Source organism: Pelophylax lessonae (genome assembly GCF_965119305.1).
Source record: "Pelophylax lessonae genome assembly, chromosome: 7".
NCBI classification, from domain to species: Eukaryota; Metazoa; Chordata; class Amphibia; order Anura; family Ranidae; genus Pelophylax; species Pelophylax lessonae.
In genome coordinates, this window is record NC_138774.1 from 278,211,582 (window position 1) to 278,237,324 (window position 25,743).

Here is a 25,743-nt window from a genome sequence, read left to right on the forward strand (position 1 = left end):
ACCCTCGTGTTTGAAGTTCTCAAACTGTCTACAAGGTGTAACTCAAGAAGCAACTACTTAACAACATGTTTCAAGGCACTATATCAGTGATGGCAAACCTTGGCACCCCAGATGTTTTGGAACTACATTTCCCATGATGCGCACTGCCATGTAGTTGAGCATCATGGGAAATGTAGTTTCAAAACATCTGGGGTGCCAAGGTTCACCATCACTGTCCTAATCTCTGCACATTTAGGAGATGTTTACACCACATATAGGTAAGCCTTATTATAGGCTTACCTATAGGTAAAAGTCAGGAAATTAAGTTTACTTCCTGTTTTTAAAACTCAATTCCAGCTAAAAAAAAAAAAATGTTTTTTCTTTAGCGTTACTACATGGCATCTGAGAACTAAAAACACAAATTCCTAATATTTAAAGCAAACTTCCCTATCCATCCGTGTCTCTGTGTTTTATTTTGCTGGGAAATCACTGTGAAAAACATCCCCTAGCATTTCTGGCCATGTCCATCTTGAGTAAGACCAGATGATTCATGTAGCGTTTTACTTCCTGGAATCTGTCTTGCCTTAGCTCAGGCATGCAGGCAGGAGGGGTTGCTTAGCTGAGAAAGCTGCTCCTTTCCTCCTCAAGACTCCTGGGATCTATGACCTCATTTGCCTAGGCTAGAAGCCAGGAAGTAACTGAAGAAATTTAATTTAAATTTGTAGTTTAAAACCAGTAAATACAGTATACCTTCCTATCTGTTTACTAATGCTAGCAGGATAACGTTTAACAAATAGTGTTGATTGAGAGAGAGAAGTTCCACTTTAGAGCGGAGTTCCACCTAAAAGTGGAACTTCTGCTTTAGGTGGTCCTAACCCCCTGACATGCCACATTTGGCATGTCATTTTTTTTGGGGGGGGGGGGGGGTACCTAGTTTTGACAGGTACCCGCTCCCACCTCCGCTCGGAGCGCCGCGGCGCCCTGAGCGGAAGTTCTCCTCTCCCCTTCCCTCCCTGCAATCTTCTGGGACCTGTCAAAGGTCCCAGAAGATTGCCCGCCAATCACGGCGTGTAGCGCAACTTGCGCTACATGTGAAGCCGCAAACTGTCACAGCCGGGTGCCCACAGCAGTGATGCCGGCGCCGAGGGAGAGGATCGAGGCTTCGGGCGGCTGCATCGCTGGACCGTTGGACAGGTGAGTGAAATGGCTGGAACTCCGCTTTAAGTTTAGTGCTGGTTCACACTGCAGCGGCATGCCTTCGGGGGCGACCTGTGAAGTCGCGTGCACCGCGACTTCAGCGCGACTTGCACGGACTTCATAAAATGAATGTCTATGCAAGTCGCCCCGAAGTAGTACAGGACCCTTTTTCTAAGTCGGATCGACTTGTGTCGCTCCTGTTAGAACTGTTCCTGTATTACACTATAGACCGCGACGGTGCGCGACTTGTCAGGCTGACCAAGTCGTACTAGTGTGAACCGGCAGTTAGGATAGTAAGAAAGGATTAGAACCCCTGTCTTTTCTTTCCATTACCTGTATTTTCATGGTCATGCTGGGACAGGAAGTGATGGTAAATCCCTCCAGTGGGGAAGGATTGTCATGTTTTTACGGTTTGTTTCTCCCCCAGGAACAATCGCTTAACTCCGTTTTTTTATATAGCTGTCACAGAGACAGGAAGTGAAATTCTCCAACAGGGTCACAGACAGCGATAGGAACTCACAGAAGTAGTCTTATTTTTGGGGGTGAAATTGGGATTTAGGTAAAATGGTATACACATGCACTATATAAGGACACATACCTTAAAGCGGAGTTCCAGCCTAACCGCACACTCACCTGTCCCACGGTCCAGCGATGTGCCGTCTTCTCCCTCTCTGCTCTGCGGCGCCGGCATCACTGATATGGGCACCCGGCTGTGACAGTTTGCGGCTTCACAGCCGGGTACGCAGTGCGCATGCGCGAGTTGCGCTATGCGTCGTGACTGGCCGGCAATCTTCTGGAACCTCTTACATGTCCCAGAAGATTGCAGGGAGGGAGGGAGAGAGGGGAACTTCCGCTTAGGGCGCTGCGAGCGGAAGTGGAAGCAGGGTACCTGTCAAAACTAGGTACCCGCTCCCCCCCCCAAAAAAAAAATGACATGCCAAATGTGGCATGTCAGGGGGTTAGGACTATTTAAAGCGGAAGTTCCACTTTTGGGTGGAACTCCGCTTTAACCTGCATGAATGTTGATGCATGCCTACACCAGAGATGACTGCCAAGGCAGAGATAATGAGGAAGGAAAGGGAGCGTATGTTCCGTAGGCCATTCTTGATAATGAGTGTATGCCAGGGCCTTGGGAGCAGAGCGAATAGGACAGACCCCAATAAATTCCTCCAATTAGTTAACAAAGGTCAGATCGGAACTTGCAGTTTCTTTACTTTAATTTTCAGTTGGTGGTGACTGGGGATAAAGAAAAGGCAAATCCTTCAGCTTTGTGTGTACAAAGAATAATGGGGGAGCTCAAGCTCAAGTCCTTGTTGTGAATAGTATTGATAATAGTCCAAATGATCCACAATTGCTCAAAATTGACATGGTCCAGAAACGTTTAGAAAGTAATGCAGCAGTGCATGTTCTTTGCATGTAACATCAAGGTAATGTTTCACAGATGGTTCATATACATAATCATTTCATAAATAGGCCTTCACTGTCCCGCTGCTTATGCATCATCACCTTTTTTTTGCTTTTTTTTTTTTGGTTTTGTTCCCCCTTTGTTTTGTTTTAAAGGCCTTGTTCCGTTATAATAGACTGTTTAAATCGGGCCACCCAAAAGTGAAGTTTTGGTTGAAGGTGGAGCCTAGCTAAGTCAGCCCCTGATTTTATATTTCTTTTGTCTTTGGTGCTTAAACCGTGAGATCTCCCTGCTCTTAATTACGGTTTTTGCTTCTCTGGAACTTGTGAGCATTCCCATTCATCTGTGTTCCACTTCCTTTTGTTGTATTTTTAAAGCGGAGTTCTGCCTCACCCCTCCACCCCCTCCAAAAATTAAGTCAGCAGCTACACATACTGTAGCTGCTGACTTTTAATATTGGAACGCTTACCTGTCCTGGAGTCCAGCGATGTCGGCACCGCAGTTGATGTTTCCATCGGCTGTTGGGTACTGCCGCCGCCATTGCCGGTAAGGGAACCCGGCAATGAAGCCTTCCGGGCGGGTCCCTACTGCACATGGTCCCTACTGCGGAGCGCGCTGCGCATTCCTATTGGCTCAGCGGAGGAGGGGGCCGAACTTCCGAGGGATGGCACCATATCCCGGAAGTGGGGAAAGGTACCTGTCAAAAACAGGTACCCGTTCCCCCCTCCCTCCTGAAAGGTGCCAAATGTGGCACCGGAGGGGGGGAGGAAACAAAAGAGCGGAAGTTGCACTTTTGGGTGGAACTCCGCTTTAATATAACCTAAAAAAAAAGATGCAAAGGGGGGAGTGTGACGCATTCACACCAGAATGCAGGGTAGTACAGTGCATGCATTGCAGTGCATGGTGTTAAGCAGCCTTAACCGGCTTTGCTGTAATTTGAAACATGAAAAAATAGGTCCTGCTGTATTTTTTGGGAAGCGCAGTGCACTGTAACACAGCTGCCTGCTGGATAAGTGTTGGGGAGCCATTCAAAATTAACAGTACCATAGGAGTGTGAAAGAGCCCTCTTAAGGACCTATGTCGATGGGCTATTGTCCAGATCAAATAGGATTTGCACCTCTATGGGAATGCAGAACCAGATCATCAGCTACATTTGTTAGGGCCGGTTCACGGTGGTGCGATGACAGACCTCGCATGTGATACATATTCGCCAGCACACCAAAGGATCTTGTGTAGTAGTTTGAAGAAACTTTTTATTGCAAAAGGATCACATCAGGATAGGTGCACCTAGCCTAATGTGATCCTTTTGCAATAAAAAGTTTCTTCGGATTGCTGTGCAAGTTCCTTGGTGTGCTGGCGAATATGTATGTATCCGTGATAGATCCAGTGTCCAGCTGGTGATAGCTGCAGCACCCACAACTGATGTGCCTATATCTAGGAAGGTTTGCGGTGGGAATATGAAATCTTCAGACATCGCATGTGATTCGCACTGCTGTGAATGTCTGTGCGATGCAAATTCAACCATACAGATTGTATGGCTGAATTTGCATCTCATTCGGACCAAACTCATGCAGGACCCTTTGTTTGGTCCGCACCAGAATCGGACTCATGGGTGTTCACACCTATGTGATCCAATTCCTGTCCGAATGGATAGTTCGCACTGCGATATGCGAACTGATCTGGGGGTGTCATTAACTTTGTATTGACCCTCCCAGCAGTTCGCATATGGCAGCATGAGCTGCCTGCGAGTAGGTTGCGATGTGGGAATCCGCAGTGGATTCGCAGGTCAGCTGAAGTTAGAAGCGGACTGGATGCCATGCACAGCTGCACCAGATTTTGCACTCTCCAGTTTTGGTAAGGCTGGGTTCACACTGGTGCGATTGCAGACATTGCATGTGATTTGCACCACATTCCCGTGCACATCACTTACGATCTCTGTGCGGTGCAAATTCAGCCATACGGTTTGTATGGCCGAAATCACATTGCATGTGCACCAAAATGGTGCAGGACCTTATTTTTCACTGCGATATGCAATCTGGGGGTGTCATTAACTTTGTATTGACACTCCCAGCGGTTAGCATATGGCAGCGTGAACTGCCTCAGAGTCGGGTGTGATGCGGGAACTCGCGGTGGGTTCGCAGGGTTTCCCGCATCGCACCAGTGTGAACCAGAGCCTTCATGAATTCTGAATGATCTCAGAAGGGTCTCAAACTGATGTAAAAAAAATGCCCTTATGGCCATAGCAGGAGTAAAGAGCCAGAAACTGAGCGCAGAGATCTCACCAATAGCATCCCTGAGAGATGAAGAAAGCAATCCGTTGACTTGGCCCTCCATCTTCTACCAAACACTAAAATAGAAGTTTTAGATTCATTGACTCCTTACCTTTCTTGACTTTATGGACTTAAAATTACTAGCTCCCCAGTGAACCTCTTTAATTTTTAAATGGAAGTTACTGACTTTATTTTTTAGCAAGCAAGAGAGTTGGTACTAGAGATCATCAGAGAAAAGGACCAGGCTGATTTCAGAGGTTTACGCAACGACTTCAGCAGCAGGATGGGAGGAGGCAGCATAGAGGTAAGCAGGAGTGCAAATACACTTCTTGTACTTTTTATCTTCAATTCTACAATTTACCTTTTTTTCATGTCACTTTTCAAATTCTGATATTGGACTTAATGTGACCAAATAACTTTGCTTTTTTTGACAAAGTTAAATACTATAAAAAATGCTTACCAATCTAGCTTGCAATCTGTATGTACCGTGTTTACCCGAAAGTAAGACCGGGTCTTGTATTCATTTTGGCACCAAAAGACACAATAGGGCTTATTTTCTGGGTAGGTCTTATCTGTAATGTGCTGTCGTCTTCTGTCCCCCCTCTCCCTCCCTGCCTGTCAGGAATCCCCTGTGTGAATAGCTTGTAAAAAATGAGGTACCAAATTTTATTGCAGCTGCCACACCTTAAAGCGGAGTTCCAGCCTCAAATTTTTTTATAGATATAAATACCCCCAGACAGTCAGGGCTGTGCATTTAAGCAACGATAGCCTCTGAACTGTCCCCAGTTTCACTTACCTTTTTAGAAGAAATACTTACCTTGAAAATGTCTTGTCCAGCGCTGCCATCTCAGGTGTGGGCAGCTGAAGCTAGAGCATCCTTTTCGGTGACGTCGGAGTCCCAGAATGCCCTGCTCGTCACTTGCGGTGCAGGCGCGTCATCCCTGCACAGCTATTGGGCATGCCCAGAAGCTCTTCAGCAGGGAATAACGCGCCTGCATCGGAAGTGACGAGCGGGGCCAGTGCAGGCGCATTGACTCCTGGAAGCGATGACGTTCATCTCCCAGGAGTCAATGCAAGCAGGAAGTGATGACGTGGGCCGCGGCCGAAGAGGGAGGCAGTGGAAGGGAGGTAAGTATACTTTCTTCTATAATAAGGAAAGTAAAAAAAAAAAAAAAAAAAAAAGATTTTTAGGTGACACTCAGCAAGCGGATGGCCCAAAGTGGATTTTGAGGCCGGAACTCCGCTTTAATTACAATGTAGTAATAAAATGACCTGATGGAGATCAGTACATCACAGATAAAAGGTCACAGAACATTGACATGAGACAGGGCTATTACAAAAAAATTGCATAGAAAATTGAATGAATATGAAGGTAAGGTAAATAATGGATAATGGTACTATACAAGTCAGCTGGGTATGTTGGACATAAGAAAATGGCATCATGAATTGCTCAACGCGTTTCGTAGACCATATGCTACTTCAGGAGCGGATGCACAAATGATTGTCTTGGAAGAATATGAATCATGAAATAGTTAGCAAAAAGTATATGTAACTCAATCTGTATGCAAAAAAATGGGGACAGGGAGAGAAAAGAATCCCCACCAAAAATGATTTACCTTAAAGCCAACATGGAGTGGTATGTGGGAGCTGGGGGCCAAGGGTTGTCAACATACCCAGCTGACTTGTATAGTACCATTATCCATTATTTACCTTACCTTCATATTCATTAGATTTTCTATGCAATTTTTTTGTAATAACCCTGTTTCATGTCAATGTTCCGTGACCTTTTATCTCTGATGTACTGATTTCCATCGTGTCATTTTATTACTACATTGTAATTAAGGTGTTACATGCTGTGGCAGCCGCAATACAATTTGGTACCTTTTTCAATATGTTTTTCTGTTACTCATGGCCGATTTTTTTGCTATGCTCTTCATTTAAAGTCCCAACCTCCTTTCCTTTCCTCTCTAAAGACATACGACCAAGAGTAGTTGATCTGCATAAGGCTGGAAAGTGATACAAAGCAATCTAAAAGCGTTTAGGCATCAATCAGTCGAGAGACAAATTGTCTATAAATGGAGACCGTTTAGTACTGTGGCTACACTTCCTAGAAGTGGGCGTCCATCCAAGATGACTCCCGAGGCGAAACGCAGAATTCTCAATGAGGTAAAGAAGAACCAATGAGTAACAGCTAGAGGCTTGAAGACATCAATGGAACTGGCAAACATCCCTGTAAATGAGTCTACTATAAGCAAGTCTCTGAACAGGCAGGGTATCCATGGCAGAATAGCACGGAGAAAGCCGCTGCCTTCCAAAAAAAAAAGAAGAAAAATTAACATTGCTGCGTGCCTAAAGTTTGCCACAGAGTACCTTGGCGAACTGCAATGGTACTGGGAAAATGTTTTGTGGACTGATGAAACAAACTTTGAAATGTTTGCAAGAATACTCAGCATTAAGTATGGCCCAACAGGGACACAGCTTAACAACATGAAAACATTATCCAAACTGTGAAGTATGGTAGAGGGAACATCATGATTTGGGCTTTCTTTACTGCCTCAGGGTCTGGAACACTTGCCATCGAGGGGAAGGTTTACCAAAATGTTCTACAGGATAATGTCAGCGTGGCAGTTGGATGGGGGGGCGCATGTGGTGAGGCATGGATGGGGGGGCGCATGTGGTGAGGCATGGATGGGGGGGCGCATGTGGTGAGGTATGGATGGGCCGCATGTGGTGGGGCATGTGAGGCACGGATGATGGGGCACAGATCAGTGCTGTGGGCACTTCACATCCAGCCCACAGCGCTCCCCCACCCCCCTCTCACACGCTGTACGGATCGCGAGTGAGGAGAGAGCGGAACTGGACATATGTAGGTTTGTTGACAAGTGATCGCAGGCTACTGTCATTGGCCCTTTACCACGATCCGTGATGCGCCGAGTCCAGAGAACCTGGCAATCACAGACTTTTCCGGGTACGTGCCTCGGGGCGAGTGGGAAGTGTGAGTCTGGGGGGATGTCCCTGTACGCCCTCCCAGAATTAGCCGACCTTGCTGTAGCGGTAATTCAGCTATGGCCTGGTCGGTAAGTGGTTAAAGCATGCGTAAACAGCATAGTGCTGCTGCTGTGGCATTTGTCCCTTTCTATGCTGTAAAATACCTGGTTGATCCTGCCTATTCCTTTATTCCCCAATGTGAACTGACCACGGTAATCATGGCTGCTGTTCCATGATACTGTGGTCAGTTTATATGCCTCCGTCATCTTGCTGTGTTTGTCTCTCCCCCCCTCCCTCCCTGCCTGTCTGTTCCTTGTCTGTGAGCCCATCTCAAAACCCGCCCACCCCTCCTCTCCCCGCCCACCCCTCCCCTCTCCGTCCCTTCCCTCCCCTCTCCGTCCCTTCCCTCCCCTCTCCGTCCCTTGCTGTTTGACAAAAACCTTGAAATTGTACCGCTCTGTGAAGGCTGGTTGCCGCTTTATCTCACTTTTTCTTTCTTTTTATTTTTTTTTTTTTTTTTTTACAATGCCCAGGTGTCCGTACCTAGGTTTGCTGTGGGAATCGTAATAGGAAGAAATGGGGAAATGATCAAAAAAATTCAGAATGATGCTGGTGTAAGGATTCAGTTCAAACCAGGTTTGTGCCTTATAATCTATAACTTGTATGGGATACCTGGCTTTGTGTGCAACCGAATGGGTGTCCAAGCAGGTCTTTATTGTTTGTAGTCGGGCAAATTGAATATTCCTGCATGTGTTGAGTCTAACACCAAACGACTGTCCCACACAGTGCAATATACAGGATTGGGATAAACGTAAACTTGTCACAAACCTGAAATATCGAAATTGATTCCTAAAATTTACAGGCAGAGATTACTTTTATTAAACCACTTAGGGACAGAGACCACCAACCATATTTACATTGGTACTTTGACGTTACATACCGGGGTTATGACCGCAGGTAGCTACCATAACCCCAGTATTTTAAACAGCGGGTGGTCCGCTTTAACATAAGGGTGGTCCCAGTGGTGGTTTCGCCACGGGGTTCACCTTTATGGAAGTCATGCCCACATATGTAAACTGTGTTCAAACCACATATGTGAGATATCACCACGATTGTTAGAGAGACAGAGCAATAATTTGAGCCCTAGACCCCCTCTGTAACTCTAAGCTGGTAACCTGTAGAAATCTTTAAAATGTCACCTATGAGGATTTTTAAGCACCAAAGTTTGTTGCCATTCCACGAGCGTACGCAATTTTGAAGCATGGCATGTTGGGTATCTATTTACTCGGCGTAACATTATCTTTCACATTAAAGAAAAATATTGGGCTAACTTTACTGCTTTCTTATTTTTTAATACCAAAAAGTTTTTAAAAAAATAAAAATAAAAAATGTGTTTGCAAGACCGCTGCGCAAATACTGTGCGGTAGGCGGTCCGGTGTTCCGTGAGAATTACCTACCCCGTGAGAAAAACCTACCCTGGCAGTGCGCATGCTCACAGCCCCTAGTGCGCATGCGCACTAGTCTGAAATGATGACTCTTCCGTGGAAAAAACCTACCATCGCGGCGGGTACATTAAAACAGCTGTACTGCAATATGAGTAAGCTCCGCTCCTTGCCCTGTCACTTCCCTGATCTTGTCTACTAAATATAAAAGCGGCTGGCGGCTCCGTGATTTATGTTGTCATACAGCCGCCGCCGGTTTTATATTTAGTAGACAAGACCAGGGAAGTGTCAGGGATAGCAGTGGAGATCACATGATATTTCTGGCGAGCTGTTTTAATGTAATTCCGCGGCGTTACAGACACTTTCGTACACCGGAAGTGACGAGGGTAGGTTTTTCTCACGGGTAGGTAATTCTCACGGAACACCGGAAGTGGTTAAGGCTGCTTTTCAAATTAAAAGATATAAAAAGGGAGCTTTTCATCCATTAAGAAACTGAGATTTTTTTTAAATAGTCCACATTTATACATTTTGTGTGTCTGGCTACAGTTTTAACCAGCCACGTTGTGTTGCCTGGATTTGTTTTAACCAAGTGCTGCATCACATGACCGTTTTGCCACTGGGTGCCGTTTTTTTTTTTGCACATGGATATATTTTTCCAGAAGCTTGTCATCTTATGTAATCTGCAGCTTTCAAGCAGAGTCGCTGCTGTTCTGATTTTAGTTGATGCTGGCCTGTTTTTATATACGAAGCAGCACTACATAACAGCTGGGTTTACAGCACATGGGGCTAAACGGTTTGCTTTGCTTGTGTTTTGCCTCCTGCAGATGATGGAATCAGCCCTGAAAGAGTGGCGCAAGTAATGGGCCTCCCTGACCGGTGTCAGCACGCTGCGCATATCATCAATGAGCTCATTGTGACTGCACAGGTGAGACACTAAAACACTATGGACCTTGTACTGACATTTTATACCTGCACCTGATCCACACACTCCTCCTTTGTTCAAAAGACAATATCAGAAGAACCTAGAATGTATCTAAACTGTTTAATATTTGTGTGTGTGTATATTTATATATACATATTTATTTTTATATATATATTTATATTTATTATATATATATATTTATTATATATATATATATTTATATATATATATATATATATATATATATATATTTATATTTATATATATATATATTTTTATATTTGACATGGGTTTTTTTTCTCTCTTTTTTTTTTTTTTTTTTTTTTTTTCTTTTTGACGGAAACAGGAAGTCTTTCATATAGAAGTATATTCAGGGTTATACTGCTGGATTGGGCATTGGTAAACCTAAAGCCAGCCCAGAATAACCCATCCTACCACGAGCATACCTCAGTTATTGCTGTGTAAGACAGTTTTGCCATGGTAGGGGGAGTTGGTGAGGTCCCCTATAACAGTGATAGCGAATCTTGGCACCCCAGATGTTTTGGAACTAAATTTCCCATGATGCTCAACTTCACTGCAAAGTGCACAAGCATCATGGGAAATGTAATTCCAAAACACCTGGGGAGCCAAGGTTTGCCATCACTGCCCTATACTTGCATAGTTAGGCTGAAAAAGTCCATCTAGTTCAACCAATTAAAAAAAAAACATACAATCCCATATTCTATACCCATAGTTGATCCAGAGAAAGGAATACTGGGTGATCCCAGTTCACACTAATAAGATCAAAATATTTGCATCCTGGAATCCATGTTATATTCAGCTCTTAAGTTGACCATACAATGATTGAAATTCAGCCGGTTCTGCAAAAACCAGACTAACTTTGATCCATGTATGGGCAGGATGGTTGTACAGATACATACTTCTGTACAATCCTCCCCGTTAGACTTTTGTCATTGGATCAGGGCTGCCAGCTATAGCCTGCAGTGCTGATCAGTGTATTCTGATGGCAGGGAGTAGTGATGGGCTTGGGTGTGTTCGGATTGAGCCCGCCAGGAAGCCCTCACTGCTCACCGCCAGTTCTAGGCAGTGTGGCATTTCCCGACCGCCACACCACCAGTTCTAGGCAGTGAGGCATTTCCCGACCGGCACTCCGCCAATTAAAGGCAGTGTGGCATTTTCCGACCGGCACACCGCCTATTCCAGGCAGTGTGGCATCTCCCAACTGGCACACCGCCAATTCTAGGCAGTGTGGCATTTCCCGACCGGCACACCGCCAATTCTAGGCAGTGTGGCATTTCCCCACCGGCACAGCGCCAATTCTAGGCAGTGTGGCATTTCCCGACTGGCACACCGCCAATTCTAGGCAGTGTGGCATTTCCCCACCGGCACAGCGCCAATTCTAGGCAGTGTGGCATTTCCCCACCGGCACAGCGCCAATTCTAGGCAGTGTGGCATTTCCCGACCGGCACACCGCCAATTCTAGGCAGTGTGGCATTTCCCCACCGGCACAGCGCCAATTCTAGGCAGTGTGGCATTTCCCGACCGGCACAACGCCAATTCTAGGCAGTGTGACATTTCCCGACCGGCACACCGCCAATTCTAGGCAGTGTGGCATTTTCCGACCGGCACACCGCCTATTACAGGTAGTGTGGCATTTTCCGACCGGCACACCGCCAATTACAGGCAGTGTGGCATTTTCCGACCGGCACACCGCCAATTACAGGCAGTGTGGCATTTCATGACCGGCACACTGCCAATTCTGGGCAGTGTGGCATTTCCCGACCGGCACACCCCCAATTATAGGCAGTGTGGCATTTCCCGACAGGCACACCGCCAATTATAGGCAGCGTGGCATTTCCCGACCCGCAGCTGCACACACGCTGCCTATGAATGGCAGTGCCGGCTTCTTGGCTGGCTGAATCCGAACACGCCCAATTCCATCACTAGCAGGGAACTCTCCCTGCTGTCAGAATACAATAGCTCAGCGTGGATGATTCCCTTATCCACATCAAGTGTGTGGATGAGGGCATTGCATCAGTTTTTATTGTTCAACCCACTGGTTTTTAGACAGTGTGTGGCTGTATGCTTTTCCTTTTTTGCTGATTAGGTTTGTAGTTTTTAAGTGCACAGAGCAGGTAAGTATACCATGTTTGTAAAGTCTCGTTTTTAAAAAAATAAATGAAAAATAATCACTTTAAGATCTAATGTTAAGGTTTGAACCAAGCTTATTTTTCTTGCGTTTGTTTTTAAACATTGAAACTATTTTTTTATATTCCCTTTTAACACGTGCTTGACAAAGTTTTATTCCTGTTCTGCAGTCTGAATTCATGTGCTGTCTCCTACAGGAAAGGGATGGTTTTGGTGGCCTAGCGATAGCTAGGGGTCGGGGGCGCAGCCGTGAGTGGAATATTGGTACGTCAGGAGGAATGCAAGAGATCACCTACACTGTGCCTGCAGACAAATGTGGACTTGTCATCGGTAAAGGTAGGCCTTACCAGAACCCTTCACACTAAAAACAAACTGGCTGTCGGGAAGCTGTTCCACTTTCTTCAGTTTGTACAAGGTTTATGTATTCCCAGCAAGTAGCTGCAGACCTAAATCCTTCATTTGATGGGTAGGTGCAGTGCACACTTAATATTTAAAGTGTGTGTCAGGGGGAAAAAAAATATGCAGTGAGTCTTTGCTGTAGGTGCAAATTTCCTGGTGTTTATCTGTCCTTTGAGATAACAAAGTGAACGCTGGACACAGGGCAACTGAATTTCTGACATGATGGGCAGGTATTTTTTGACACTAAGGCCTCATGCACACGAGGCGTTTTTACCGCCGCTCATTTTGGCATGAGACGTTTTGGTGCCTCAAGACCGGCCATAATTTTTAAAGGGTTCCTCAAGACCGGCCATAATTTTTAAAGGGTGCCTTGACCGGCCATAATTTTAAAGGGTGCCTTGACCGGCCATAATTTTAAAGGGTGCCTTGACCGGCCATAATTTTAAAGGGTGCCTTGACCGGCCATAATTTTAAAGGGTGCCTTGACCGGCCATAATTTTAAAGGGTGCCTCAAGACGGGCCATAATTTTAAAGGGTGCCTCAAGACGGGCCATAATTTTAAAGGGTGCCTCAAGACGGGCCATAATTTTGAAGGGTGCCTCAAGACGGGCCATAATTTTGAAGGGTGCCTCAAGACGGGCCATAATTTTGAAGGGTGCCTCAAGACGGGCCATAATTTTGAAGGGTGCCTCAAGACGGGCCATAATTTTTGAAGGGTGCCTCAAGACGGGCCATAATTTTGAAGGGTGCCTCAAGACGGGCCATAATTTTGAAGGGTGCCTCAAGACGGGCCATAATTTTGAAGGGTGCCTCAAGACGGGCCATAATTTTGAAGGGTGCCTCAAGACGGGCCATAATTTTGAAGGGTGCCTCAAGACGGGCCATAATTTTGAAGGGTGCCTCAAGACGGGCCATAATTTTGAAGGGTGCCTCAAGACGGGCCATAATTTTGAAGGGTGCCTCAAGACGGGCCATAATTTTGAAGGGTGCCTCAAGACGGGCCATAATTTTGAAGGGTGCCTCAAGACGGGCCATAATTTTAAAGGGTGCCTCAAGACGGGCCATAATTTTTAAAGGGTGCCTCAAGACCGGCCATAATTTTAAAGGGTGCCTCAAGACCGGCCATAATTTTGAAGGGTGCCTCAAGACCGTCCATAATTTTGAAGGGTGCCTCAAGACGGGCCGTAATTTTAAAGGGTGCCTCAAGACGGGCCGTAATTTTAAAGGGTGCCTCAAGACGGGCCGTAATTTTAAAGGGTGCCTCAAGACGGGCCGTAATTTTAAAGGGTGCCTCAAGACGGGCCGTAATTTTAAAGGGTGCCTCAAGACGGGCCGTAATTTTAAAGGGTGCCTCAAGACGGGCCGTAATTTTAAAGGGTGCCTCAAGACGGGCCGTAATTTTAAAGGGTGCCTCAAGACGGGCCGTAATTTTAAAGGGTGCCTCAAGACGGGCCGTAATTTTAAAGGGTGCCTCAAGACGGGCCGTAATTTTAAAGGGTGCCTCAAGACGGGCCGTAATTTTAAAGGGTGCCTCAAGACTGTCCATCATTTTAAAGGGTGCCTCAAGACTGTCCATCATTTTAAAGGGTGCCTCAAGACTGTCCATCATTTTAAAGGGTGCCTCAAGACTGTCCATCATTTTAAAGGGTGCCTCAAGACTGTCCATCATTTTAAAGGGTGCCTCAAGACAGTCTATAATTCGACTGAGAAAAGGTTGAGAAAGACTAGGCTAAAGAGCAGAAAAAACCCTCAATGAATGAATGACAGGTTTCCAAACCTTGTTTTTTTTTATACTTAGTGCCCACCTTACTATTATAATTTTTATTAAATATTATTTGAGTGCTTTGATTTGATTGTACCGATAATGGTTTACTGTGTTTTGTTTGCATTGCCATTTCTGTTCTGTCTCAGTTACTGTCCCATTCTAATCATTTAGTTTCATTTGGTATTCTGCTGGTCTTTAATGTACAACATCAGGGCTTTGTTACCTTGCAGAATCCATAAATCTCTCTTGCAGCCTCTGCTTGGTGAAGCATGGCTGTGTAATTAGATTATAATCACAGAACGATTAGCAGCTTGGGCACTTAAGTATATTTAGAACAATTTGTTTACCCAGCCTGCCCTTTGTACCTGCTGTAACACACCAGCCTCTGTTGGGTTGCTACTTATTCCCTTTTAGCGCACTGTTAATGTGCTGGCGGTAAGCCTGCAGCACTGGCCGTTCTTCATAAGTGTAAACTTCACTATATACCTACCCTGAAATGAAGGCCGTAGCTGACGACAGGAAATGTAAAGGTACACATGCGCAGTGATTGAGTGCAGGGGGGTGCATGGACTAAAGCAGCCAATTTTAAACAGGGTGCCTTGATGTTTTCTCAGGGATGCCTTGGTAAAATTCTTAAAAATTTGCCCCAAAATTTATATACTAGCTGGTGGGTGGATGAAACTTGCCTTTTAGTTACACAAAGCCACCATTACAACCTTCTAGCTGCCAACGACCAATGACCTCATCGGTTGATGAGGAGGATGCCCATTTCATATCATCCTTATTTGATCCTCCTTTGCGTCTCTCCATCAGCTTTGGGCTCTTATTAGCTTAGTAATGGAAAAAAAATGAGGCAGAAGAGAAACACTGGAATACTAGTCAGGACCAGTATGCAGGGACCAGCCTGCCCTTTGTACCTGCTGTAACACACCAGCCTCTGTTGGGATGCTACTTTCCCATTTTAGTGCGCGGTTAGGCCCCTTTCACACGGGCTTTCCGATCCAGTCCGCCTGTCAGTTTTTTTTAGGCGGATCGGATCGGATGCTCCATGCACCCCTATGGAGCAGGCAGATGTCAGCAGTTACCTCTCCGCTGACTCCACTGCTATCCGATCCTGTCTGTGAAATCCGGACAGATGGAAACCGTCCACCGAAGGAAGTAGCTGCTGCTTTAAATCAGAGGGATGGGTAATAAGCCCCTCCCACTAGGAGTGACCATGTAGAGCCAAAGGCTTTGACACGCCCAGGGGGGCGGGGTCCCTGGGTTATTACCCCTGGCTTCACCATTGCATCTTCGGTTTTAGCTGCCTGGTCTTAGGAGTGGCCAAACAGCTCCCTGCTGGGACCTTTTTGCCCTAGCTCTGTTTTAAACGTCTTAAAGGGTGCAAGGCGGCCACTTGGTCGTCTTTACATACGTTCACCAAATTTTACAGAATGGATGTGTTAGCATCCTCGGATGCGTCCTTTGGCCGCAAGGTTTTGCAGGCCGCCATTTAACCACTTAACGTCTAGCCACGTAGACCTACGTCGGCTGACTTTGCGTGGTTATACCGGGATGATGCCTCTAGCTAGAGGCATCATCCCGGTACCGTTGTTTGAAGCCGACGGTCGGCTTTCCGTCGGTAATGACGCTATGACGGGAGCCGCTCGATCGTTACCCAGGGGGGGGGGCGGGAGGGGACAACCCCCTCCCGCCGCCTTCCGTGGCTTTGCTCGGGGCTCCCGTCCCACCGGGAGCCCCGAGCACCCAGCCGGCACGTCCGCCGGCTGGATGGAGTCCCGATGAATGCCGGAAACGGCATCGATCGGGTCTCCGATGACGTAACCCGGAGGCGGCGTCCATGACGTCACTTCTAGGTTACTGTGCTGCAAAAGGCGGCAAATTTGAAAAACGGCTGTATGCAAAAATGCCGTTTTTGGCGTTTTGCATACAGGGAAGTGCAGTGGAGGGGTTTGGGGTCTTTTAGACCCTCGATCCCTCCATAAAGAGTACCTGTCACTGCATATTGGTGTCACAAGGGATGTTTACATTGCTTGTGACAGCAATAAAAGTGATCAGATTTTTTTTTTTTTTTTTTTTAAACCTGTAATAAAGTTTAAAAAAAAGAAAAAATAAATAGGAAAAAAAAAATTTAGCCGCTCCCGTCACCGTTCGCTCGCGCACAAAAAAAAACGTATACGCAAGTCGAGCCGCGAATGAAATCGCTGTTCAAACCACACATGTGAGGTATCGCCGCGATCGCCAGAGCATGGGCAATGATTAAAAAAAAAGAGCTACTCTCTAACTCTAAACTGGTAACCGTTAAATAAATTTAAAGCGTCGCAGATTGAGATCTCTATTGACCGTAGTTTGTCGTCATCCCACGGGGGGGGCGCAATTTTAAACCGTAACATGTTTGGTATCTATTTACTCGGCGTGACATCATCTTTCACAATATACAAAAAAAATGGGCTAACTTTACTGTTTAATATTTTTTAAATGCAGTGAAATGTGATTTTTCAAATTTTTTCCAAAAAAATGGCGTTTTAAAGACCGCTGCGCAAATACCGCGTGACAAAAAATTTTGCAATGACCGACATTTTATTCTCCAGAGTCTTTTTTGCTAAAAAAAATATATATAATGTTTGGGGGTTCTAAGTAGTTTTCTAGCAAAAAATACTGGTTTAAACTTGTAAACAAAAAGTGTCAAAAATAGGCTTAGTTGTTGCTTGTTGGGCTCCATGTTATATAGTTGTTTGTTGGAATTGCACTAGCGTTTCACTCGCACATTTGCCAGTTTTCACACAAAATTTGCCGCTAATCTGTCGCTACCGGTTCCTGTCACTCATTTTCCGCCAACAGCACAATGCACTCCCGAATTATTTCCTCTAATACTCCGTAAGGATCCTTTCACACTTGTCCTCTGACTTGGGACTGCCAAGTCGCATGACAAGTCGTACCCCATGATTTCCAATGAGTACCATCCATATCTGTGATAGACAACTTCTCCTGAAGGGAATATTAACCACTTGCCAACCGCCGCACGTCTATCTACGTCGGCGGTCAGCCCCTCACAGGCAAACTAACGTAGGGCTACGTTGCTTGCTTGTGAGGGTCTAGGGAGCGAGCGCGCGCCCGCGTGGTCACTGACCCCATCTCCCCCCCCCCCCCGCGCGCGTGTGACCAGCGGACCCGATGTCCGCCGGCCACTTGGCGATCGGCGGGGGAGAAGGAGAATGTCAGGCAGCTTGTGTAAACAAGCTGCCTGTCATTCTCCTCGGTGTAAAGACACTGATCACATGGATCTACTATGTAGATCCGTTGATCAGTGTCCTTACAGCTCAAGCCACAGCCAATCACAGTAGAAAGCACGCCCCTAGGGACACACACAGCCCCTCCCTCCCAAATAAAGTTAACCCCTTCACTACCAGTGTATTTTTACAGTAACAGTGCATATATATAGCACTGATTACTGTAGAAATGTCACTGATAACCCCAAAAGTGTCAAAAATGTCAGTCAAGGGTCCGATCTGTCCGCCGCAATGTCGCAGTAACACAAAAAAAATCGCAGATCGCCGCCATTACGCGTTAAAAAAAAACAACAAAAATGACAAAAATCTTTCCCTTTGTTAGTAAACGCGATAACTTTTGCGCAAACCAATCAAAATACGCTTTTTGCGATTTTTTTTTTTTTTTTTTTTTTTTTTTTTTTTTTTTTTTTTTTTTTTACCAATCATAGGTAGCATAAAACAAATTGGCCGAAAATGTTAAAAAATTTTGATTTTTACATTTTTTTTGGGGGAATTTCATATAAAAAAAATGTGAAAAATATTGCTATTTTTGCAAAATTGACGCTCTTTTTTTGTTTATAGCGCAAAAAATAAAAATCGCACAGGTGATCAAATACCACCAAAAGAAAGCTCTGTTTGTGGGAAAAAAAGGACGCCATATTCGTTTAGGTACAGCTTCGCACGACCGCGCAATTGTCCGTTAAAGTCACGCAGTGCCGAATCGCAAAATACCCCCTGGTCGGAATGGGGGTAAAATCTTCCCGGGGCTTAAGTGGTTAAATAACTGCCCAAAGTATCTTCCTCAGGTAACACTAGGGATGCTACTTCATAGGTCCTTGTGGAACTTATGAGCTCAGCTGAAGTCACAGCATTTATCAGAGTCAGATGGGCCTGACTTGGGACTGCAAAGTCGCATGATAAGTCGTACTCCATGATTTCCAATGAGTACCATTCATATCTGTGATTGCCAACTTCTGAATGGAATATTAAACAACTGCCCAAAGAGTCTTCTTCAGGTATCACTAGGGATGCTACTTCATAGGTCCTTGTGGAACTTGTGAGCTCAGCTGAAGTCACAGCATTTATCTGAGGTGGTGGGCCTGACTTAAAACTGCAAAGTCGCATGATAAGTCTTACCCCATGATTTCCAATGAGTACCATTCATATTTGTGCAACTTCAAGTAGCAACGACTTCAAAAGTAGTTCCCTGTTTTCTATGCGAGGAAACTGATAGTGATGCGATGGAGAGAGACTGGGGCTCCCACTCTATCCCTGTGGAAAGCCTTGGTGAACTCTGTAATACCATTGTACAAGGCAGTCTACACCAACAGGGGTTACCCCCAGAAATTCACTAAGGTTTGGAATTTATGGTTGGAGACGAAGGAATCCACTGCTGACCAAGAAGATACTGCCACTAATGCGCACTAATCCTTTCTTGTTGCTGTTGCCTCTTCGAATTTGGGGGTTGCTGGGTCATGACCATCTCTCCTTGCACTCGTTGATTGTTTGACACTTGATGGTTCCTTCTTCCTTATCCTTCCATCCTATTGTGCGGCATCTCCTTAAAGCAGCAGCCTATGGTTGGGGTTTTGTTATAGTTGTTGTTTTATTTTCTTTTTGTTATGTTTTGTTTTAATTGAGCCCCGGGGTATGCCCCCAAGGCTGTTTTTGTACCTTTTCTTAAGGCTACATTCACACCTGAGCGTAGCGTTTTCGCGCGGATTTTTACCACGATTTACAGGCGTTTTTTGTGCAGGCGTTTTTAGATTGAAAAGAAACCAATGGAAAACGCCTGTAATCTGCCCAAAAAGAAGCTCATGTACTTTTTTGGGCATTTTGCTTACAGCGTCAAAACGCTCAGATGTGAACAGGGGCCATTGAAATGAATAGGATTTGTCTTGTTGGGCGTTTTGAGAGCTGATCCTAGAGCAGAAAAACGCCCCAAAAACGCCTAGATGTGAACGGAGCCTAAGGCTACATTCACATGTTAGCGCAGCGGATCGCGGGCAGAATCGCTGCGCAATGTTGCCGCGATTTCCGCCTGCCGAATCGCGGTAACATCACGCAAACAAAATCGCGGGTCGCAGCTCTTGTACCTTTTTTGGGCGTCCTGCGACCCGCCATTTTGTTTGCGCAATGTTACCGCGATTCGGCAGGTGGAAATCGCGGCAACATCGCAGAGCATTTGGGGTGCCATTGCAAATCACGGGGAACACACAGGCGTTCCCGCGATTTGCAAAGATTTCCGGATCGCAGCGATTCTGCCCGCGATCCGCTGCGCCTAACATGTGAATGTAGCCTTAGGCTCCGTTCACATGTAGGCGTTTTGGGGAGTTTTTGGGGAGTTTTTCTGCTCTAGGATCAGCTCTCAAAACGCCCAACAAGACAAATCCTATTCATTTCAATGGCCCCTGGGCAATGCACAGCCGTCCCGTGATTTGCAAGGATTTCCGGATCGTGGGCAGAATTGCGGTGATTCTGCCCGTGATCCGCTACGCCCACATGTGAACGTAGCCTAAGACTCAATAAAACGTAGTTCCCTGTACTACTTTGGTCCAACTTGAGGTGCATAGACCGCAAGATTACACAGGCATTGCATCAAGTCGTGCGACTTTCAGGTCGTACAAGTCTGAAAGGGGCCTAAAGACGACTCTGGGAATTGTTCACTAGACACATTGGAAAGACGATATGTACTCTTTAGTTGCATTGCAATGATTCCATACTGTAGATCCAGTTACCTGTACAGCCTGTGCTGACTTCGGAGACACTAGGATGGAACATACTAAAGCTGAGGAAGGGGTAACTTTTAACTACTTGACTTATTCCAGGCTGGCAGTACATGCCCAGCGGAAGTATTCTCTGTAAAAGATTCTCGGTCAGCATTTGAGAGCAGCCTTTACCCCCCCCCCCCTCGCCCAGTCACATTTCCATGATAAACAGTGTGTGTCAGTGACAGGCAGGGGCTCACAGCCTCAGCCTGTCCACTCTGCCTTTTAACTGCCTTGATTAATTGCTTTACAATTTGCCACCCAGCTGGGGGGCCCCTCTCTCTCACCTCCTCTCCTTTACTGTTCCTGTAAATAGGAGCAGCCAGGGAGGAGGGGGGCTCCATTCAAAGGCTCCCAAACCGCAGGGACAAATTGGGACAACACCACGGAATACCAGGAGATTGGTGCAATAGCCCGTATTAAAATTTGCGTGAAAAACAGCAGTTGGTTACATGGATAAATAATGCAATGGTGTGACAGGTATAGAAAAAAAACACATTTTTATAGTGCATGTAAACAATGTTTTTCTTTACCGGGTTTGTCCAAAATGAGTGGATTTGTTTTATATTTAAAGCAGTCAGGGCTAAGACAAGAATTATCTTTCATACAATAGATGCTGCTTTCTAGTGTTCTACTAATAGGGGCATCGTATGCACCATATAGGGGTACACTCATCTAAAAAGCTTGCTTTTACTTTCTTAGAGATTTTCTATTGTCAGAGATGTCCCTTGGTTCTTTAAAAATTGTTACACATTGGAAATAAATAGCCCCAGCTTATGGGTTAAGGCACCTTTCACACTTGTGCGACTTGTCCTGCGACTTGGGACTCCAAAGTCTCATAACAAGTCATACTCCCTGATTTCCAACGAGTACCGTTCATATCTGTGCGAATTCAAGTCACAATGACTTCAAAAGTAGTCCCTGCACTACTTTGGTCCCACTTTGATGCGTTCTGAGGTCCAGAGACCTCAAGATTACACAGGCATGGCTTCAAGTCCAGGCAAAATCACACAACTTTTAGGTCGCACGTGTGTGAAAGGGGCCTTGCTAAAACTGGAGAGTGCAAAACCTGGTGCAGCTCTGCATAGAAACCAATCTGATTACAATTTATTTTAAGGGTCAAAGCTTAATTAAACAAGCTGATTGGTTTCTATGCAGAGCTGCAGCAGATTTTGCACACTCCAGTTTTAGTAAATCAACCTCTTATGTCTTTTAAAGACAAGTACTTTGGGGTCAACTTTATTTGAATTTTTTTTTTTAAGCCCAACATTTCATGGTTTTTTTTTAATAAATTTTTCTGGATTTCTCCTGTCTCTCCCCCCTCTCTCCCCCTCCTTTCTCACCCCCTCTTCCCAGTCCCTTCTTCCTCTTCTCCTCTTCCCAGTCCCTTCTTCCTCTTCTCCTCTTCCCCGTCCCTTCTTCCTCCCCTCCTCTTCCCCCGTCCCTTCTTCCTCCCCTCCTCTTCCCCCGTCCCTTCTTCCTCCCCTCCTCTTCCCCCGTCCCTTCTTCCTCCCCTCCTCTTCCCCCGTCCCTTCTTCCTCCCCTCCTCTTCCCCCGTCCCTTCTTCCTCCCCGTCCCTTCTTCCTCCCCTCCTCTTCCCCCGTCCCTTCTTCGTCCCCTCCTCTTCCCCCGTCCCCTCCTCTTCCCCCGTCCCCTCCTCTTCCCCCGTCCCCTCCTCTTCCCCCGTCCCCTCCTCTTCCCCCGTCCCCTCCTCTTCCCCCGTCCCCTCCTCTTCCCCCGTCCCCTCCTCTTCCCCCGTCCCCTCCTCTTCCCCCGTCCCCTCCTCTTCCCCCGTCCCCTCCTCTTCCCCCGTCCCCTCCTCTTCCCCCGTCCCCTCCTCTTCCCCCGTCCCCTCCTCTTCCCCCGTCCCCTCCTCTTCCCCCGTCCCCTCCTCTTCCCCCGTCCCCTCCTCTTCCCCCGTCCCCTCTTCCTCCCATCCTCTTCCCCCCGTCCCCTCCCCTCCTCTTCCCCCCCCCGTCCCCTCCTCTTCCCCCGTCCCCTCTTCTTCCCCCGTCCCTTCTTCTTCCCCCGTCCCTTCTTCCTCCCATCCTCTTCCCCCCGTCCCCTCCCCTCCTCTTTCCCCCCCTCCCCTCCTCTTCCCCCCCCTCCCCTCCTCTTCCCCCCCCTCCCCTCCTCTTCCTCTTCCCCCCCTCCCTTCTTCCTCCCCTCCTCTTTCTCTTCTCCCCGTCCCTTTTTCCCCCCCTCGCTCTTCCCTCTCCCCCCCTCGCTCTTCCCTCTCCCCCCCTCGCTCTCTTCCCTCTCCCCCCCTCGCTCTCTTCCCTCTCCCCCCTCGCTCTCTTCCCTCTCCCCCCCTCGCTCTCTTCCCTCTCCCCCCCTCGCTCTCTTCCCCCCCCCCCCCCTTCTTTTTTTGCTTTCAGAAAAATACTTCTAATCTCAACTGCTTAACGTCTATAAACACCTGTGTGTACATGTAACCCATAAGATAAGAGGAGAGTTCAGGGGCTTCTGAAAAAAACACCCATATGCTCCTAGCCATCTCTTTACCAGCTGCAGTGTACATGAGGCCTTAGAGTGTTTTTACAGCTGAAAAACTCCCCTTAGGCCCCTTTCACACATACGGTCATCGTGTCAGTTTACATCAGTTTTTCGTCCGATCGGAAAAAAATAGACCTTTGATCAAAAAAAACTGATGAAGGAAGCGGATGTAAACTGATGTAAAAAGATGATCATCCATTTACGTCTGTTTTTCACTTGAGATGCATTGATGTCCGTTTTTATCCGTCAACGGATGGATGAAAAACGGACAGCATGTGTGAAAGGGGCCCATGCATGAGGCCCAAAAGGTAGGTGGGTCTGCTGCCTGCTTGATAAACCAGAGCCCTGAGCAGATAGGCCATGCTCCCATAAAGCTCAAGCATTCAAAGCTATGAAATCTGCCTGGCTGGAAACCAGATACAAAAAACTACTTAGGGCTGTAATGTATATAAACTCTGGAACGATTGAAGATGAGACCGATCTTGGTTCTTAAGGAAACAAGAATGCTCTATGTATGAACAAAATAATTCTTTTTAGACAGCCAGCAGTTCAATTCACTCCCCTGTTCTCACTGCACTCCCTCTCTAGTCTGTTAAATGTCCATTCAGCCTCATGACTAGAAGGCCTCATGCACTGAATGAGACGACAGATTGGAGGTTAGAGGTGATTACATGGGTGTCCCTGCTGTGCAGTGTTCTTCTGTAATTGATTGGGAGATCCCCCTCTCCGCTACATTTATCCTGCAGCTAATCATTACTATCTAATGGTGGGGATATTGTAACTCACAGGCGTTCATAGAAAATGTGGAAATGCTTGGTTTCTCTGTATCCGTGGGAATCATTTGTCTTTTTATCTATTTACCAGTAATACTTCAGTCAGTGTGTTCGTAAGTAGATCTTCTTTTTTTTTTTTTTTTTAACGCAAAACTATTTAGTGGAGAATTTGAATTCTTGCCAACATGTGAGATTAAGAAAAATATATTACTTCCTATATGTACTTCCAAAATTTGCATTGCTCAGTTGGAACCTGGTACATGGTTCTCGAGTGGGGGTTCTATTTCGAGATCTCCATCGCAGAAGTGGATCCTGTATGTGTTCTCCAGTTGTGTGCAGGAGCCACTTATGCCTCGTTTTCACTGAGCGGATCGGTTCGGGTCAGTTCGGTACGGTACGCTATTGTCAAGTACCTGATCCGAAGCCGGAGTGTAGAGGAGGGCTCCCCTTGCGGCTAGGTGCAGAGCTCCCCTGGAAGTGGAACAGGGAGTGCTGTGCCCGAAGTAGCACAGGTTGCCGGCTGGGATGACCAGATGGTAACAGGAACAAGCTGGGTGTGAAGTCCAAGGCAGATCTGGAACACTTGGCAAGCCCGGGCAGACACAAGGCCAGAACAGGAACAAGCCAGGTCATGCACTGGAAGACTGGTAAAGCGTAGTAGGGAGCCAAGCCGGGTCAAACACTGGAGAAGGCAGAAGGAAGTCCGGGAGCAAGCCAAGGGGTCAGGAGCGAGGGGTTCAAGAGAATCAAGGTCAAGGCAATCCGGGTCAGCAACAGGAAGTCAAGATTAGCAAGCGAAACAATGGCACGGGGAACACAGGAGGCTGACGATCATCCAGCAACTAGTGACTGTAGCTGCTGGCTTTAAATAGGCCGTTTGGCGCCAAGAGCCATTACGCGTGACGCACGCTGTCGCATACGTGCGTGCGCACTGGCGACTGCATTTTCCCAACTTTTGTTTCCCCGGAATTAAGCGCGCATGCGCATTCGCGCCAACGCTCGATTCCGCTGATTAGCCACAATGTTGGCAGTTCTCTGACAGCTATATTTTGAGTGTTTCCATTATGAAAGTGGCCCATACAACCGAACCAAACCGCACCATTCCTGGTCCTCCTTCAGATGTAGGGCCATAGGAAATGGTACGGTTAGGGCGGAGCTACTGGCTTAACATGATACATTCCACTGATTGGCGGACAGGAAAACGTCAATGCTCACGTCAAACAAAAGCACAAAACAAACACCACGTTTGGTGTGAACCCTGCATGGCCCCTGGCGGTCCAACTTGCAGTGGAAACGCTCACCTGAATAGGCCAGACCCTTCTAACCCTTCCAAACTGTACCGACCCGAACCGTTCCGCTCAGTGGAAACGAGGCATAAGTGCGGTCATCTCATCATCCTAGCCTGCTGGCTGTGTCGGTCATTCTACACTTCTTGTATTCTTATAGAAAGCTACAGTTGAATACATTGCTTTATTTAGAAGTCAATTTAAAAGTTGAGACACTTTGACTTTTGGGAAGCTTCAAGGTATTTTGTCACAAAGTGCTGAACTTTTTGTTCTGGTATTTTGCAACTCTGCATGCGCAGGTTTGGCGATATTTCTTGTGTTCTGTGTGACCCGAAAAATACCATGATTGTGTTCTGGACATTTTATAGATGGGCAACTCCCTATCCTCATATTGATTAGTGGTTCAGTCATGTTGAAGTCATATTGTCTTCAATTTTATGTAGAAATGTCTGTGTTTACCTATGCTAATAAGTCAGCATGTTAACCACTTAAGCCCCGGAGGATTTGGCTGCTCAAAGACCAGGGCCTATTTTGCGATTCGGCACTGCATGACTTTAACGGACAATTGCACTGTTGTGCGACGCTGTACCCAAATGAAATTGACGTCCTTTTTTCCCACAAACAGAGCTTTTTTTT

The 25,743-nt window shown here is 46.4% G+C and overlaps 1 protein-coding gene across 1 annotated transcript in view; it reads left to right on the plus strand.

The window, feature by feature from the left end:
* FUBP3 (far upstream element binding protein 3) overlaps window positions 1-25,743 on the plus strand; it is a 145,272-nt gene that overhangs the window by 78,277 nt on the left and 41,252 nt on the right. The window contains exons 9-12 of the mRNA XM_082263076.1: window positions 5,051-5,155; window positions 8,373-8,475; window positions 10,106-10,206; window positions 12,549-12,687. Of these exons, the coding sequence (XP_082119202.1) occupies window positions 5,051-5,155; window positions 8,373-8,475; window positions 10,106-10,206; window positions 12,549-12,687 (448 nt within the window). The remainder of the gene's footprint in view (window positions 1-5,050; window positions 5,156-8,372; window positions 8,476-10,105; window positions 10,207-12,548; window positions 12,688-25,743) is intronic.